General features: G+C 36.9%; 2 protein-coding genes across 2 annotated transcripts in view; one reads left to right on the top strand and one right to left on the bottom strand.

Annotated features, from left to right (window-relative positions):
- LOC139044339 (collagen alpha-2(I) chain-like) overlaps positions 1–20009 on the top strand; it is a 52499-nt gene that overhangs the window by 7287 nt on the left and 25203 nt on the right. The gene's annotated exons all lie outside the window — the stretch shown is intronic.
- The window catches only part of LOC139044361 (centromere-associated protein E-like), a 79871-nt gene continuing 62493 nt past the window's right edge, over positions 2632–20009 (bottom strand). The window contains exons 36-42 of the mRNA XM_070503811.1: positions 19207–19425; positions 16095–16280; positions 9514–9626; positions 7810–7907; positions 6011–6194; positions 4035–4321; positions 2632–2987 (exon numbers count right to left, since the gene is read on the bottom strand). Coding sequence (XP_070359912.1) covers positions 2893–2987; positions 4035–4321; positions 6011–6194; positions 7810–7907; positions 9514–9626; positions 16095–16280; positions 19207–19425 — 1182 coding nt within the window. The 3' untranslated portion in view covers positions 2632–2892. The remainder of the gene's footprint in view (positions 2988–4034; positions 4322–6010; positions 6195–7809; positions 7908–9513; positions 9627–16094; positions 16281–19206; positions 19426–20009) is intronic.

Here is a 20009-nt window from a genome sequence, read left to right on the forward strand (position 1 = left end):
CAGAAGAATCAATAAGTTGAAACCAGGTCATATGAAATTACTCAGTTAGAGAAGAAAAAAGAAAAAAGAATAAAGAAAAGTGAAGAGAGCCTAAGGTACTTATGGGACATCAGCAAGTGGACCAATATATGCATCATGGAACTTCCAGAAGGAAAGAGAAAGGGACAAAAGATTTATTTGAGGAAATAATGGCCAAAAACTTCCCAAATCTGAGGAATGAAAGATATCCAAATTCAAGAGTTAAGCAACATTCTACTAGACTGGATATCTGAAGACTGATCTTATATATATATATAATTTCTATTGAGTTCATAAGAGTTGACATCATTGTGAAATTTCAGTTGTACATTGTTTCTTGTCTGTCACCACGTAAGTGTTCTCCTTCACCCCCTATGCCCACCCCTCACCCCCCTTCCCCTGGTAACCACTGAACTGTTTTCTTTGTCCATGTGTTTGTTTATATTCCACATGTGAGTGAAATCATCTGGTGTTTGTCTTTTTCAGTCTTACTTCCCTTAGCATAATTCCCTCCAGGTCCTTCCATGTTGTTGCAAATGGGATGGATCCGTCTTCTTTTAATGGCTGAGTAGTATTCCATTGTATATATACCACATCATCTTTATCCAATCATTGGTCAATGGGCACTTGGGTTGCTTCCAGGTCTTGGCTATTGTGGATAGTGCTGCTATCAACACAGGGGTGCATATGTTCTTTGGATTATTGATTGCAAGTTGTTTAGGTAGATACCCAGTAATGGAATAACTGGATATGGTATTTCTATTTTTAGTTTTCTGAGGAACCTCCATCTTGTTTTCCATAGTGGCTATACCAGTTTGCAGTCCTACCAGCAGTGTATGAGGGTTCCCTTTTCTCCACACCCTCTCCAACTTTTGTTATTTTTAGTCTTAGTGATTATAGCCATTTAAACAGGTGTAAGGTGGTATCTTAGTGTAGTTTTGATTTGCATTTCCCTGATGATTAGTGATGTTGAACATCTTTTCATGTGTTTCTTGGCCATCTGTATATCTTCTTTGGAAAAATGTTCTTATCCCCTGATCATTTTTTGATTGTGCTGTCTTTTTGTTGTTCAGTTGTGTGAATTCCTTATATATTATGGAGATTAACTCCTTGTCAGATATATGATTTGCAAATATTTTCTCCCACTTGGTGGGCTGTCTTTTTGTTTTGATCCTAGTTTCTTTTGCCTTGCAGAAGCTCTTTAGTCTGATGAAGTCCCACTTATTTTTTTCTTCTGTTTCCCTTGTCTGAGAAGACCTGGTATTCAAAAAGATCCTTTTAAGTTTGATGTCAGTGAGTCTACTACCTATATTTTCTTCTAGGAGTTTTATGGTTTCAGGACTTATCTTCAAGTCTTTGATCCATTTTATTTTTGTGTATGGCATGAGATAATGGTCTACTTTCATTCTTTTGCATGTGGCTGTCCAGTTTTCCCAACACCATTTGTTGAAAATACTTTCCTTTCTCCATTGTATGTTCCCAGCTCCTTTGTCAAAGATTAGCTGTCCATAGATGTGTGGTTTTCCTTCTGGGCTTTCAGTTCTGTTCCACTGATCTGTGTGTCTGTTTTTGTACCAGTACCATGTCATTTTGATCACTATGGCTTTGTAGTACACTTTGAAGTCAGGGATGGTGGTACCTCCAGCTTTGTTCTTTTTTCTCAGGATTGCTTTAGCAATTTGGGGTCTTTGGTTGCCCCATATGAATTTTAGGATTCTCTGTTCTGTTTCCATGAAGAATGTCATTGGGATTCTGATTGGGATTGCATTACATCTGTAGATTGCTTTGGGTAGTATGGACATTTTAACCGTGTTTATTCTTCCAATCCATGTGCGTGGAATCTCTTTCCATCTCTTTATGTCATCATCTATTTTTAAGACTGATTATATTTTTAATGGCCTTAAAGTCGTTTTATTACCCAGGTGAACATACCTACTACTTTGCATTACTCTTATTCAGTGGAGGAGTGAACATCGTAGAGAATCAACCTGCAGCTCTGTAATCATGTCTGGTTTGGGTGCAGAGGAGAAACCAAACTCCCAAGGGACAGGCCTGAGGGACAGCGTTATAGGAAGGCACAGTTTCACTTCACCCTAGTGAACCTGTGACAGTGTGTTAAGGTAAGGGAAATAACCAATTCATAGACTTTAACAGTGATGGCTATGATACAATTAATAATCTCTCCCTTTGAATAAGTCTTCTTACCAAAGAGCCAAGAATGCCTTGAAATCACTAACTCTGTTCTAAACCTTATGCAACTTGCTGTTTTATATGGTTTTTCAAAGTCATATGATATAAAAGTACTATCAGATACTCTCTAAAACCACAGTTCTTAACCTCTTATAGAGTAACAGACCTCTCAGAGAGTATGTTATAAGAAAGTAGGGACCCTAGTATCCTAGAAAACTGAATCCACACACAAAAGATAAAATTTCAGAGGTTTTACAGATTGTGTGAAGCCCATCCATAGATGCTTTATGTGTTGCGGGGAGCCCAGGTTTAGGAATTTTGTTAATTAAATGATGCTTTAATTTATGTATTATCTAAGTCACATGTGGATAACGAGATTAATGAAAATGTATACATTTTATGTATACACGGAAAGACTGGAAATTTCCTTCAATAACTTTATTCTTCACAAAATATATAAATAAATAAAACAATTCAACTTCTAAAGTATTACCACATTCAGGAAGAAGGCAGTCTATCACCATTCTAAATGACTGGAATGCCTCAATTTCTAATGGCAAAGTGCAAACTGAATTGAAATTAAGTTGGACTGTGACATCATTGCCAGGGATAGAAAAATAAAGTAACAAATACAGTCATTTCTAAATAAGGAACACTAGGCCCCTAGAAAAGTGACAGCAGAGTTTACTGAGTCTTGCACTCGGGCACAGCTTGTCCTGAGGAGGCGTGCCAAGGGCCTGGCTGAGGATCCACACTCTCTGCTCCAGCAGTTTGTTCTTCTGAGAAAAAAATGGAAAGCAAAAGTCATCTTATTAAAAAACACGTTTGGTTGCAACACAACATACAGCTTATATACAGTTTACCTTACAGCTGAGGTAATGTTTTCAAATTGATAACCCATTATGTTCTCCTGCTGTTCTTTAACATCTTTCAACGGCTTCCTCTAGCATGCTCCCAGGATGAAGTAAAAATTCCTCTCCACAACCCACAAAGTCCTGCGCATCTGGCTCTTCTCTCTCTGGCTTCACCGACTTCACCCAGAGGAACCTGTGTGCACTGCGCTCTGGCCACACGTGGTTTTCCAACCCTTCCCCTGGTTACGGTCTCTCCCAGCTGGGCCGACCCTGTTCCCTCTGCCTGAATCGCCTTCCCCTCCCCTCTTTGTTAAGCTAACTCACCTTAACCTGTTAGATCTCAGTCCCCTTCTTCAAGGAAGACTTCCTTATGTTCCTAAAACAACCTATTAAAAACTCATAGGCTTTTGAACTCTAGAACTGTACCTCCTTTTTTGACTACTTGATCACTGTCTATACCCACTAGACTGTGAACTCCAGGAAGGCAGGGGCCATATCTGGTTTGGTTATCAATGTACCATCAGGGTGCAATATGTGACACATAGGTGGAGACCAAAAATTTCTGTTCATTGAATGAATATGTAAATGATATAAGTCTATGATCTGGCTTGTGTAAAATGAATATAATGCTACTGGAAATACTGGCCCATTGAATTGATAAGAAGGTCTTTTGCAGTAAAAGTAGTTATGTTTGTAGGATGGTGTCTCTCTGTGTCCTCGAGAGCTGCTTGTCTATCTGAGGGAAAAGTTGAAGGTTCAGGAGGCAGAATAAGACTTCCCTCGGGGTAAAAAGTGATTTCACTTCAGTGCTGTGCTTTGGAGAAACTTCTCACAGAGACAGCAAATGACATCTCTGCAGTGCAGCTTCTCCATGACATCTTCTCTTGTCTAAACTTGCCCTTTGGGGCCACAGGTGACAAATGAGTTCCAACCGTTATCCCCGATCCCCAAGTAACCAGTATATTTACCCACCTGGGCGGAGGCCTAGACTTGAGTTATCAAAATAGCGAACTGGGTGAGGTGCTGGGAAAGACTTTGATCGGCCATCAAAAAACCAAGATTTCGGTGAGTCCTTTGGCACAGGATCTTGTAAATTCTGTTCCTTGCATTGAGAAGGCGTATGCTGTCTCTCTTGAGAAGCTGGTCCGGTCACTTTAGGAGACTTTGGAGAATTCTCACAAGTCACTTCTTTGTGAGCTTCTCTTTTAAGAGTTCTCTCCTTCCACATTTTGACCTCATTGGAAAGATGATGATTATTGCTTAAATGTGGGGAAAAATAAAAGAGACTGTAAGACTGCTCAATTCCAGAAATATATTCATATTTACATAAAATTTTTTTTCTTAATTGTGGTAAAATATATGTGACATATAATTTACCATTTTATCATATTTACATTTTAATTTCAAGCTAATGCTTCCAAGGTTTGGATTATTTCCACAGTTCAGAAAATGAAATCAGGTCAATATAAATTGAAAAATTGTACTAAATCTCCGTGATCACAGAATCTTGAAAAGTATGATATTAGGTTTCAAATGAATCAGTGATGTCGTCCAGCATGGTTTATCTACTGATACTCTGTGGCAATAATTTGATAAGTTAGTCTTCTGGATGGATGAATCTTTAATGTACCTTTGTTATTTTAAAAGATATATTACACTGTGCTTTTCTGGATTACTTATAGTGTTGCTTCCCACAGGAAATGCTGCCTGCATTTATTCACTCCTTCAGAGAAGCCTGGGAAGCAATCCTAGGCCCTGCTCTCCTTTCTTTGATCAGTCAGCCAAGTGTGTTGATACAACCTCACACTTTTGGGTTCCCCCCCCATTCTGCTCTAGCAGCTAGAGACGCCGTATGAGCTCATTAGGCCCCAGCTTAAAATCCTCCAGTGGTGGTAATCCTCCCGTTACATTTAGGAGACCACCCCAGCTGCCTCAGAATGACCTGCAATGTGTAATCTGGACCAGTGGCCTCTGGCATCGCATCTTGCACTTACTCTGCCTCATTCTGTATGCTCTGGCCACACTGCATGTCTTTCTGTTCCACTTTCCTCTTTGACTCAAAGCCTGTGCACATGCTGTTCCCTCAGCCTAGAAGGCTTAGCCATCTCTCCTGTCATCAAGCCTAACTGCTACTCATTTTCAGATCTACTCTTACATATTAGTTTCTTGATCACCGCCCCTCCCCACATCTAGATAAGGTCTGATCCCTCTGTTGGACCCTTTCATAATGTCCTGTTTGCTTTTTTTGTTGTTTAATAGCCTCACACAGAACAGTAGCTATTTGCATATTTATTTAATGCCTATTTTTCTTCTATTGCATCATTAGTAAAGATTAGCACAAGATTCTAATCTTTGGTAGAAGCCAATTAATTAAATTTTTTACAACTGTTTATAAAGGTTAATGGGCTACAATAATGGACCTGAGGGATTCTCCTTTGAGTAAAGCCTCACTGACTTGGGCATATTTGTGGCATATTTAAGCTCCCCTCAAAGATCTTGGTTTACTTTTTGGTTCTTGGCTTAGTTAAAAACAGGCTTAGCTAAAATCAGTTGATGGGCCAGCCCTGTGGCCTAGTGGTTAAGTTCCGGGCACTCCACTTTGGCAGCCTGGGTTTGGTTCTCGAGTGTGGACCCACATCACTCTGTTAGTGGCCATGCTGTGCTGGCAGCCCACATACTAAAAATAGAGGAAGATTGGCATGTTAGCTCAGGGCGAATCTTCCTCAGGAAAAAAAAAAGGTCAGTTGATGGATAGCAAACCTCTGGAATGGTGCTACCATATTCTCATTCCTTTTAAAAAAGACACATTACATGAGCTCTAAAAATTACTTCCCCTATATGTGTGAGGGGTTGCCCACTGCAAAAAATATATATGCATGTGTAGGCATCATCCTCTCCCACACGTACCACCATAAGCATAATTCCTGTATCAGGTAAGCAGATCTTACCTTAACATTTCATTCCTTTGCTTTGTTAACTGTTCATTTTGCTGCTTTAACTTAGAAATTTCCTTTTCTAGCCGTATATATTCACTTTTCAAAATAAGAGCTCTTGTGCTTTGTACAATGCCGCTGCCACCCCCACAGGTTAAGGGTTTCCTTGAAGGCTGAGAATCAGTATGTTCTGATATCACTGTGGGAGGCAAACACACAGACAGGTGATAATTTTAATTATCTCCAAAGTTCACAATAAAGGAAACATTAGTAAGTTCAATAAATCACTATAAAAAACAAAACATCTCAGCACCATCTCCCTGAACGTCATCCTTGACTTCCTCCTCTTCCCTCACCTCCTATGCCAATTCCATCATGGATTCTAAGTATCTGCGGAACCCCTGCTTCTCTCCATCCACTACCTCCACCACCACCACCTGCTAGGATCACTCACGGTGACGGCAGCAGTCGGAGCTGCCCTTCACTGTCTACTCTCGACGCCAGTGGGGTCCCCTGGAGGGCTGCTTCCACCACACAGCGTGTGTGGGGTCCACCCCAAGGCAGTCAATGTGCTCCCAATACTCAACACGTATTTGTTAACTAAATAAACCTTAGACTGCTATTAAAGAATATACTATTCAGTATTTTACACCATATGTGTACAAGTAATGTAAAGAACTGTTTTGTAAATTTTAGGTAAAATTGCATAAAAGTGTGAGGTGCTTAGAAAGTGGAATGATCCACTGGGTCACTGACTGTTTACAAGGGAGGGGCAAGATGAGTGTGGGGAAGACACTCAATGTCCATTTCCTTTTGAATTATTCTGAATTCAGGTACAACACGTACCTGAAAGTCACAAATTAGAAGGAATCATCCTGACCCTTCTCTAACAACAAAAGTTCTATTTTTACCCCTTGAAGTTTTCCAGGTAGGAGCTGCAATTATCCTGCAATGGACACTAGGGCAGTTCAAACTAAACAAGCACCAGACAATGCGTGGACAATAATGCACACAAACATCATCTTGCATTTGCCTGACATTTAGAATTTTCAGTGTGCTTTCACACACAACTTTTAGCCTGATCCTTACAAGTCTATATCCAATCTAGAAGGTCAGGCGTTCTCCTCATGATTTCACAGGCTGTTAAGTGAGGGCAGTCAGCTTAGAGAACTGTTCGTGACGTTATTTCGATGCTGGACCCACTACACAAAGCTGCCCCAAGTACTGTTCAGCATTCTCTCTTTTCAAATGAAACATAAGAGACAGAAATATGGGAAAAGATACAGTTTGAGGAATGTATATGCAGAAATTTGATGATTAGATTTGAAAACTGTATCTAAGATAAGTTTCAAAGAGTTTGCCAGTAAGCATCAAGTCTGTATTTTCAGTACCAACAACAAGTAGGATAATATTTACTGTATACTGACTATGTTTTTACAGTGCACATGGTTAAAATCTATTAAGATATGCTTGTGTTTTATTGGGAAGGGTACGTCTACCTTGACAGGTAAGTCATTCTTGTATACTACTGAAGGTATCTTCACTGATATGTAAAGATCTGATAGCGCACAGGTTACATTCATAGTTTTTAAGAATCTATAATGGATAAATAGTTGAGATTACAGGAAACTTAAGGAGGTATCACAGGATAAATATGATCTCAATGAATTCATTTTAAAAATAGTTCTTTATAAATTAGTGATTAACAGGTTTATTCTTGACTGTCATATATATAGTAGCAGTCTTCAAAATGTGTAAGTATACTGAGAAGTAAGATGGAAAAAGATCTGGAAATATCAGCATTTTCTACTTACTTGAAGTATCTTGGGCCTGCTGATTTCGTCTAAGATTTTCTCTCAATAGCCTTATAACTTCTTTTTGATGTTCTACAGTGGCTTTTGTACAAGTAATTCTATTAAGAATAACAACAGAAATATGTAAAAGGCCAGCAACTAATTTTTAATGGAAGAATAAACAGAACTGCTGTCAAGAATTTTCTGATAAGATACATCACATTGATATGATATGCATAAGCAGCAGTAGGTAAGCCCTCACGATACCCCCTGGTATCATGCACTTTATAGCCATAAATAACACCATCAAATTGGAAGTGTTCTGTTTGGCTGCAGGGGCAATTTTTTTTTAACATTGAGAAACCAATTCTTTTAAAATTTCTGAAAGCCCAATAGGTATCATTAACTGGATATTGAGCAAAATTACATTCAGGGGCACCATAAAACAAATAATTGGGTTGTTATCATGAGGTCCTAGAAACCTCTTGAAGGTACAACAATTACCAAAGCGTAAAACCAAAAGCACCTTCTGTATACACTGTAAGGAAAGCACACTCGACTGCAGCTCTGATCTGAGGTGACACAGTCAGAGGTCACAGTCTGCTCATTGCACCCAGGAGAAAAAGACATTCTGTTAATTATTTGCTTGAGTGTTAATTGGCAATGCTAAATTATGAGACTTTCTGCCTTTCTTAGAGACTGAAAGTATCTGCTGATTCTATTCTATATAAAATTGCTTTGCATTTATTTAAAAAAATTTTTTTCTTTTGAGGAAGATTAGCTAGCCCTGAGCTAACATCTGCCACCAATCCTCTTTTTGCTGAGGAGGACTGGCCCTGAGCTAACATCGGTGCCCATCTTCCTCTACTTTATATGTGGGATGCCTACCACAGCATGGCTTGACAGGTGATGTGTAGGTCCACACCTAGGATGGTGAACCCTGGGCCACCGAAGCGGAATGTGCAAACTTAACCACCGTGCCACTGGGCTGGCCACTAAAATTGCCTTTTTAATGATGCTCCACTAAAACCAACAGTCCTATCAATAGAAGGCTGGTTAGAATGCATGAAGATTCAGAGTGCGACTTTTTGGGCAAAATTAGATATCATCATTAAACATTTATTAAACATTTACAGGAAGAATAAAAAGTGTGAGGAGTCAGAGGTGACATATTAATAAGTGGCAACATTATATTTCTAATTCAGTTTCCTTGACTCTCTGTTTAATGTTCTTTTCATTATGCTATACCACAAAGAACTTTAGGCATGCTATTGTATATGGTACTATACATAAATAAATCAATAAAAAAGGAATATGCTCTTGGGCACTAAGTACTACAATTTAAAAGGAAATAAAACCTTACACAAAAATACAATAGGAAGAACAAATGAAATTAAGAGAACCAACAGAAACCTTAGACAAACTGCTAAAAACACACACACGTTCTTAATATTCACTTTCAAACAAAAAAGGCCATTTTTAAGCTGTTCCTATATGATTGAACAAGAAGTATCCAAAGACATAGTATGTCAGTAATTGATCAGAATTGTGCTTGTTTTCAAAACCTTTGCATACATAATGAGAATTTAATAACTTTAAAATCTGTAGATGTTTGTATTTATTTTATAAAAAGCAATAACAATATCTTAATATATTTTAAATTTATACAGTTTAGAAAGGAAATTTAAGCTACTAAAGTCATATTCAATTAAGACAAAGACATACTCCTTTTCAAACTCCTTGGCATTTCTCATCTTCTCTAGGTCTATTTTCACCAGCTTTGTTTTGAGCTCTTCAATTTCTTCTTTATAGGGCTTAGCTCCTAAAGCAACTTTGTCCTAAAGGTTTTAGAGAAAAGAGAAATAAAGTAATTTTAGAGCAGTTTCAAAGACTTGTTAACTACCTAATATAGTAGGAACATTTTAAAACAGCAAACTCCAAACATATGAAAAGGAGGAAAGGCACAAATTTTAACCCTAAAATGAGTAACAAATAGATATTTGATGTGAAGTACATGTGAAGCTATTGGAAGCTAATGTGTAATTAGAAAACCTATGACTTCTATTTCTTAAAACAAATATTTTTCCCAATTAAAAAACAATATACTTAAACAAAATGAAACAGAAAGGTTGAAACGAATGAAATGGGTAGATAAAGGTAAATCAGGAAAATAAGACAAGAGATGAACAGTAATATAAATATCAAAGTAGAACTGAATTCAAGGCACAAAATATTATATAACATTATTGGGGATATTCTGTACTCAAGGTTGGTTCAATCTAGCCATACATCTACTTCGACTCAGAAAAAAAATCAGTCATATATACATACAAACATATACAAAAATCTTTTTTAATAAATAGGTTTAACTTTTTAGAGCAATTTTAGGTTTATAGACAAATTGAGCAGAGTACATAGAGTCCCGGTAATACCCGTGTCCTCCCCTAGTTTCTCCTATTATTAGCATCTTAGTGTGGTATGATTGTTACAAATGATGAGCCAATATCGATACATTATTAACTGACGTTCACAGTTTACATTAGAGTCTATTGTTTGCATTGTATAGTCCATGGGTTTTGACAAATGTATGACACGTGTTCATCATCACTGTATCATGCAGAATAGTTTCACTGCCCTAAAAATCTCCTGTGCTCCACTTATCCATCCCTCCACCCTCCCCCAGAACCCTTAGTAATCATTGATCTTTTCCTGTTCGCCTAGTTTTGCCTCTTCCAGAATGTCATACAGTATGCAGTGTTTTTAGATGGGCTTTTTAAAATTAGCAATGTGCATTTAAGGTTCCTCCATGTCTTTTGTGGCTTGATGGCTCATTTCTTATTATTGCTGAATAAATCATTCATTTCTTTTATTGCTGTTACCACAGCCATACTATGGATTACTATTATATATTGAATACAAAAATAAACCCATCTAAATAGGGACCCAGAGAGCTCTTCATTCCTCTAGGCGTTACCCCTAGTGCCTATAAAAACATTTGCACACACACGTAGTTAGCAAAGACTAAAAAGATGCAAGCTTCCAAAGCTGAGATGCTCAGCTTAAGAGGGTTGCTGACTAGGTCAGATAAGCCCATTCTGGGAGGAGCCCAGTATTTGCTCAGTCATGGCACCAGTAAAATACCCTGGCTTTCTGGACCAGATGCTGATATCAGGGACTCCTTGAGCATATGACTGGCTGGAGTGGTGTCAGTTTTGTAAGAAACTGCCAAACTCTCTTCTAAAGTGGCTACTGTACCACTTGCATTCCCACCAGCAGTGAGCAAGAGCTCCTGGCCCCACTCCTTGCCAGCATTTAGTGTAGTCAGTGTTCCGGATTTTGGCCATTATATTTTGAGCTACAGTGGATGTACAGTGGTATCTCATTGTTTTTTAATTTGCAATTTTCTAATGACATATGATGTGGAGCATCTTTTCATATGCTTATTTGCCATGTGTGTATCTTCTCTGGTGAAGTGTCTGTTCAGATCCATTGCCTATTTTTAAATCAGGCTGTTTGCTTTCTAATTATTGAGTTTTAAGAGTTCTTTGTATATTTTGGATAACAGTTCTTGAAAGATATGTGTTTTGCAAAGATTTTCTTCCAGTCTGTGGCTTGTCTTTCATAGGGCAAACATTTTTAATTTAAATGAAGTCCAGTTTATCAATTTTTTTCCTTCATAGATTATGCTTTTGGTGTTGTATGTAAAAAAAGTCAATGCCAAACCCAAGGTCACCTCGATTTTCTCCTACGTTATCTTCTAGGCATTTTCTAGTTTTGTGTTTTAGATTTAGGTTACAATCAATTGAGTTAATTTTTGTGAAAGGTGTCCAGTTGTTCAGCACCGCTAGTTGATAAGACTACCCTTTTCCATTGAATTGCCTTTGCTCTTTTGTCAAAGATGAACTGACTATATTTGTGTGTATATATTTCTGGGCTCTCTATTTTGTTCCATTGATCTATTCGTATACATTTTGATTTAAAAGTTCAAAGAACTCTAAAAATATTTATTCATTTATGACACCTAAAAGAAAATTTCAATATATTCTAAAAATGGAGAAATTGCAGTAATTTTTTTGCCACAATATAATGAAATAAATTAGTCATATATAACAGTTTTAAAACAATTCTTGAGTAAAAGAAATTGAAATTGGAAATACTCTCTTAGAAATGAAAGACAGTGAGAATTCCTTATTTCAAACACACGACGTGTGCCCAAGCTGCACTCAGAAGCGCTGACAGCCTTAAACATCCTCTAGCCGCCTGAGGAGTCTGAGCGCCTGTGTTCTCAGTGAACAGCACCTGCTCATCCTATTTTAGATGGAGTCTGCTGAGAAACTTTCTTTGCTCTACCAGAAAAAGAATTCCTTTGAGATTCTGATTTGAATTACATTAACTTTAGAAATTAATTTGGGAAAAACTGATGGTTGTACAGTATTTAGGTTACAACCTAGGAAATGGCATATTTCTTATTTTAAACCACATGCTCTCCTATATTTCCTTTTAGAGTTTTGTTGTTCTTTTCATATATGTTGCCTCATTTTTTGTTAAGGTTAGTCACTTGAGCATTTTATATTTTGTGCCAGTTATAAATAAGATCTTTTTTTCCCACTGTGCAGGATGTCCCTAAAGTACTAGCACACTTTGAATTTTTAACAAATTTACTGCTACTTGATATAAATAATTTGTAAAGATACAACAGAGGAAATGTATCAAGATTTAAACAAAACTGTTAATGAGTCATTTGTTCAAATTACTTTCTTCTATATTCACTTAATAAACCCTACATTATATTGGACAGCTATATCCAGGTGAATTAAAATAGTGGTGAATAGGTTAAAAGTTAATATCTTTGCATTTTACTATGCCAAATCTCGAGTTAAATATACTGTTGCATTTTATAGAATATTTATATAAAATACAGAAACAGATTCTTAAAAATTCAAACTGTATAAAGATTTTATGGATACCCTATACTTTGCTTTCTTTCCTCATGGATGCTGTACAATGGCATACTCTATTATATTATCTAAATGGTTACTTTTAGTATGCAGGAAAGATATTCCTCTCTCCATAGACACCTGTACCAATCTATACTGAGTGTGGAGAAATTTGTCGCTTACTCCCTCTTTCTTGAAACACTAGCTTCACTTATATGAAGAAACTGGAACCACTCTGTTGCCCAGACCCCCTTTTCTTTTTCACTCACTGGCTGCTCCATCTCAGTATCATTTGGTTACTCCACATCTCCTCTCCATTATGCTTATGCCCTCGTCCAGTCTCATGATTTTTATATGCTGATGATTCCCCAAACTTAAACCTCTCGCCTATATCTTGCTCAGACTCAGATATTCAATTGCCTAAGTCATATCTCAACTTGGGTGTCCCCAGTGGGCATTTCCAATTCAGCATGTCCAAAACTGAACTTTCCTGGTTTCAAACTTCCTCTTCTGGCAGTCTTTCCCATTTCCGTATGTAGCAACTCTATCTTCTTGGCTGCTCAGGCCAAAAACTTTGGAATCATCTCTGACTCCAAGAAATACGAGAGGTACGTGTTTGGCTTTCTCTTTGATAAATTGAATCTAAATATTTTGCAAAAAAAAGGAAATATGAGAGGAAGAGACATGTGCCACTTCTGGGCCAGAGCCTTTATGAGTACAGATTTTAAGACAATTTTTAGCTTCTCCATCTTGTCCCTTTTCTGTGAGCCTGAGCACGGACAGTTTACAACTGGGCTTTAACCATGCAGATGAAAACAGCACCAAGGAAGTGCTGGAGAAACAAGATGGGAGAAACGGGGGCCTCTGAATGACCATGTGGAAAGGAGCCACTTGCCAAGCTGGAACCCACACTTTTACGTGTGAAATAAGCTTCTGTTTTGTTTGAGCCATTGCATTTTGTGGTTCCCTTTGTTGTAGGAGCTGGCACGTCACTAACAAACACGCCTTCCTGGATTCTATTTTCAAAGGGCAGCCTTTAAAAATTTAAGTCAGACTATATCATTTTGCCAAAATCCTCTGATGACTTCCCATCTCATCCAGAATAAAACCCAAAGTGCTTACAAATAGCTTTCAAGATGCTTTATGATTTGGCTCTCTGCTACTTCTCACCTATTTCCCTTTCTATCCTTGCCCACGCTGCTCAGGAGACGCTGGCTTTCTTGCTGTTTCCTTGAATACATCTCAACTACTTCTGTGTTGCGGCCTTCGCATTTGCTACTTCTTTTGCCTAGAAGGCCCTTCCCTACCAGACAGCTCACACCATCACTTCGTCATCTTAATTGTGCGGCTCTCCTCAACTCCCCTTACAAAATCACACTCCTACTCACACCCACTCTCACCCTGCACCTATATACCTCTGTCTGGCTTAATATTTTTCCATTGCACTTCTCACCGTTTAACAAACATATATACTTGTTTATTTTCTGACTTCATGAAGCAGAATGTAAGCCTCTTCAAGGAGGCTTTATTTTTTTTCCATTGCAGTACACATGGCATCTAGAACAATGACCAACACATAGTAGGTATTCAACAAATACTTGTTGAATGAATAAAAATGTGATCATTTAGTTATTTGAAGTATTAAAAAATTACTCTCAAAGATTTTAAAGCTTTACAGTTGATTTTCTTGGTTTTTAGCTATACTAACAATTTCTAAAAACAAAATTAAGATTATTTTCTCTTGCCTCTCTGTTTCATGTCTCATTGAAAGAACCAGAATTTTTAGAACAATGTTAAATAATGAAAAGAGTAGGCATTCTTGGCTTGTTTCTAATTTTGGAATGAAGAGAAGAGACACTGGAGCAGGAACAGTGAACAAAATGCCTATTAGGATCCGACCCAAGTAGCAGAAGAGTGAGAAGTAGCTGTGGCTCAGACGAGGAAGGAAGGCTGTGATGAAGGAGGGTGCGACTTGTGTAACGGCATTCAAGCTCAAAAACATTTCAACTCTGCTCTTTCTAGAGAAAACAGGTTAGATTAAGCCCATAGGCTACCAGGTGGGACTCAATAACAGGGGATTAAGTAGAAAAAAATATAATTTTAAAATGTACTTATCTAACAGAGTATTAAATATTTAGATAAGAAGCATATTTTTTTGAAAAATAAAAAGAAAGTCTCAACAAGAAAAAAACCAACAACTCAATTAAAAAGTGGGCAAAAGATCTGAACAGAGATTTCTGCAAAGAAGATATATGGATGGCCAACAGGCTCATGAAAAGATGTTCAACATCATTAGCTATCAGGGAAATGCAAATCAAAACTACAAGGAGATATCACCTCACTCTGGTCAGAATGGCTATAATTAACAAGACAGGAAACAACAAGTGTTGGAGAGGATGTGGAAAGAAAGGAACCCTCAAACATTGCTGGTGGGAGTGCAAAGTGGTGAAGCCACTATGGAAAACAGTATGGAGACGCCTCAGAAAATTAAGAATAGATCTACCATATGATCCAGCAATCCCACTGCTGGGTATTTATCCAAAGAACTTGAAAACACAAAGGCATAAAAGATATATGCACCCCTATGTTCATCACATCATTATTCACAATAGCCAAGGCTTGTAAACAACCTAGGTGCCCATCAAGGGACGAATGGAAGATGTGGTATATATACACAATGGAATACTACTCAGCCATAAGAAATGATGAAATCTGGCCATTTGTGACAACCTGGATGGACCTTGAGGGTATTATGCTAAGTGAAATAAGTCAGAGGGAGAAAGTCAAATACCATATGATCTCACTCATAAGTAGAAGATAAAAATGACAAACAAACACAGAGCAAGAGAGACTGGATTGGTGGTTACCAGAAGGGAAGGGAGGAGGGGGAAGGGCAAAAGGGGTGATTAGACACACGTGTGGTGATGGATAATTGGTCTTTGTGGGGTGAACATGATGTAATCTACACAGAATTCGAAATATATTATGATGTACACCTGAAAGTTATATAATGTTATAATCCAATGTTACTGCAATAATAAAAAATTTAAAAAAAAACATATTTATGAAAAAATGTTGCAATATACTACTAGAGATATACAAACATACATCCTCTACATTTTTGGCATTCAGAAATTAAAGTGAAAATAAAAAATTTCCTTACTTTGAAAAGTAAAAAAATTAAAAAAAATTAAAAAAATAAGATATATTTTAAACTGTCAAGAATATTTATGTTTTTTAAAAATAATTTTTACAGGAAGATGAAAACAATCATTATTTGGCATGAAAATAAACGTATGCATTTATTTATATTTATTATGCATAATTTATAAAATTATGCCTTTATTTATAAAATGAGTTTTAAGTTACCTGAAGTACTTGGATCATTTCTTTTGTTTTTTCAAGGCATTTATTTGATTCATTAACTTGTGATTGAAGTTTTGCTATTATATCATTAGTCATCTCAAGCTCTTTCTGCATCTTTATAATCTTGTCTTCCTTTTGCATGGCAGTTTCTTTAGCTTCACGTAGTGAAGTTTCCAGCTCTTGAATCTTCTATTAAAAAAAACACACATATATAAGGTGTGCCTTGAAGACAGAATCACAGTTTATATGAAACAAAGATCATATATAGGTATTAATCTTTCAGATTGCATCACCATAGGATAGATGGAGACTCCAAATGTCACTCAATTTATACATGTATTATTTTTTTCATTTAGAAGCTGATCATTTAGGACTAAAAGAGGCCCAGATTTTATATAAGGTTAGTACTTATTTTATTTACTAGTTAGCATGGTGCTAAGCATATTAAATAGGCACTTACATTTTAAATTAACACTACTTACAGAAAGTATATTTGTTAATTGACACTTTAGAGGAATACATGTAACATATCTTTCCCTTTATTTTTATTACCTAGTTTTTATGCTGAAAAATACAAGTATGTGGAAAAATCCAAAGGCATATAATTAAGATTAAGTTCCCCCATCTCAGAACCCCCACTGACTCTAAAGCGATGACTACTAAACTCTTTCAAGTGTATCCTTCTAGAAATTTTCTATATGTATCTACGCATGTGAATATACAGTTTACAAAAACAGTAAGTCACACACACAATAGTGTGTAAGAAGAAAGTTCACACAGAATAGCGTGAAAGAAGAAAGAGCCAAAGCAGGACTGCATTCGAACATGAAGAAGACAGATATGACTACAGAAGAACTATACAACTTTAATGTAGACCATGAAGACACTGAAATTGTTAAAGGTTTTGTTTCCCTTGGTTCAGTCATCAGTTTAAATGGAGACCGCAGCCAAGAAATCAAGAGAAGACTGTGACTCAGAAGGGCAGCGATGGAAGAATCAGGAAAGATCATCAACAGTAAGGGAGTATCATTAGAGACCAAGGCCAAGATTATCGACACCCTCGCATTCCCAATTACTATGTGTGGGTGCGAAAGCTGGACAGTGAAGAAGGCTGACAGGAAAAAATGGACTCATTTGAGATATGGTGTTGGAGGAGAGCTCTACAGATACCCTGGACTGCCAGAAAAATGAACAAGTGGGTCCAAGAGCAAATTAAGCCTGACCTATCTCTGGAGGCAAAAATTGTAAAACTGAGACTATCCTACCTTGGGGACATGATGAAAAGTAAAAGGCAGCAGGAAAAGAGGAAGACGAAATACGAGATGGCGTAATTCCAGAAAGGAAGCCATAGGCGTGAGTCTACAGGAGCTGAGTAGGGCTCTTGAGGACAGGATATTGGACATCACTCATTCATAGAGTTGCCAGGAATCAGAGCTGACTCTACAGCACATAACAACAATAAATATATACTTCTGGTTTTTTGTGGGTTTTTATTGCTGAGGAAGATGAGCCCTGAGCTAACTTCCTCTTTTTTTGCTTGAGGAAGATTAGCCCTGAGCTAATATCTATGTCAATCTTCCTCCATTTTATATGTGGATTGCTGCCACATCATGGCTGCCAATGAGTGGTGTAGGTCCGTGCCTGGGATCTGAACCATGAACTGGGCCGCCGAAGTAGAGCATGCAAACTTAACCACTATGCCATGGGGCTGGCCTCCTGCTTTTTAAAAAATTAAAAATTTTATTTTCACTTGATAATATATTTTCCAGATCTTTTCATTATCAACACATAGATCTCTCGCATTTTTGTTTTCATGGGTAAATATATCCTATTTCATGGAGGTACTATAAACTAGTTAACCTGTCACCTACTAATGAACATTTAGGTTATTTCCAGTTTTTTATAAGTACAAAAATATCTTAATTTGTTCATAATATAAGACTGTTCACATATACACACATGCAGGTTTTCCTGGAAAACGTTTCTTTTTGGTCCACCTGGAATTTACTTTTGTTTAATGAATGAGGTAGGAGTCCAGACTTATTCTTCTAAGATGGCTAGTTGGTTGTTCTGATTCAAACATTAAGCAGACTATCTTTCCCCCCTGAGTTGACTGCTCCTACTGTCATGCACTGAATTCTCCTACTTGTTTGGGTGGACTGCCCAACTCTCTGCCTGCCCCACTGCTCTACCTCCACATCACTGACCTGCTCTGTGCTACTCTGATTTGGCCTAATTATCAAACTAATAACATACGATTTATTATCTGATGGGGTATTTCCTGGGGTCATTGAAAATGGGATTTCCTTGTGCTTGTTTATCTTATTGCTTTGGAAGATGGGTTTCATATTTCCACTATTTTTACCTCTACAGCTGACTGAGGTCTGTAGTGATCAGCAAATCAATAAACTCTATATTAGTGATCTTCTAGTTTCCACTAGTAATAATTATTAAACTGGCAGTTGATGTTTTATTATAAATATTTATTTTGGTAAAAATGCTAAGTTGTAATTCACTCGGGTTCCCCACTAAGACGTGTGTGCTAACAAAATAAAACAGCGTGTTTGCTGTACAGATTCCCAAGTAAGGGCAGTTAATACAGTTATTGGATTATTCAAATAATGTACTGATTCTTGGGCACAGGTTAATCTGTATAAGAAATTTATTATACTTTTAGCCTCTTCCATTTTTGTTTTGATCACATTAACCAATATTAAAGACACTGATGATAATTAGAGAAAAGCTAAATTGCTCTTTCTCTCTAAACTAGTTTGGTACTATAGACATAGATTATAATTTAATAGAAAGTCACATGATTTAGAAAACTTATAATGTATGGTAATAACACCTTAAGTGGTATACATACCTATTAATCAAATTAAGGCATGAGTTACTTCTATTTTATAATTCAAAGGTAAGATCTTATGTAACATGTAGCTTTATAATTAGTTGAGTGAGCGCCCCAATAGAAAACTATATTTAAAAAACAAGTCCATCATGCATGTTCCCTAATACCTTCAATACTGTGATTTTGCTCTGAAATGTTACATATGATACATCTTTAACTCTACAATGAAGCTGCAAATTGAAAAACATCTTATAAGAAATCTCATACCTCTGTGGTTAGTTGTGTAGCTCTTGATGTGACATGAAGATTCTTATCGCCTTGTGTAGTAGGATTAACAAGGGCACCAGATGTTTGAGAGATCTTCAAAGTTTGATAGTTTTTCAACAGTTTTTCATTTTTCTCTTTCACTGATTTCAGGTCATGTTCCCATTCTTTGGTGATGGTCACATTTCTTTCCTCAAACTCTGTTGATTCATTTATTATAGCCTATTGAGTAGTAAAGACAACACTATAGCTTCTAAAATGAATTACGTATTAAAAAAACCACTATGGAAAATACTAGAGTTCTAGGACAAGGCATATGTTGAAATTCATTATTCAGAACATTCTAGAATAGTACTTTAAAAGAATGTGAACATTCTTTGTGGCTTGCACCAGTTCCTGACATTTCAGAAGACGCTGGATATTGATTATGAGAATAAAAGAAGAATAAGGACTAGAGAGGATTCATGTTGATTTGCAAGATGATAATCTCATTCTATTAGATCAGCACTGACATATGAAGAGGAATCTGAAGAACTGGTCAGGTTAAAATCATTATGTATGTTATGACATATATAATGTCATATATAAACATTAACTGACATCTAATAGCAGAGCATACCCAGTAAACTTAATAACAATCTATTTTCCTCTTTCATTTCAAACCTCAGTGTTTATAAGGAAAAAAATTTACTGACTTTTCGTAATCTGAAAATCTTCTATTTCCGTGCAGGGAGTAACAGCCAATCCATACCCTCGTTACATCAAAGGCTGACTCACTCTGAAATTGCTTCTATCATCTTTTTACT

Source organism: Equus asinus, unplaced genomic scaffold (assembly GCF_041296235.1).
Source record: "Equus asinus isolate D_3611 breed Donkey unplaced genomic scaffold, EquAss-T2T_v2 contig_803, whole genome shotgun sequence".
Taxonomy (NCBI): Eukaryota; Metazoa; Chordata; class Mammalia; order Perissodactyla; family Equidae; genus Equus; species Equus asinus.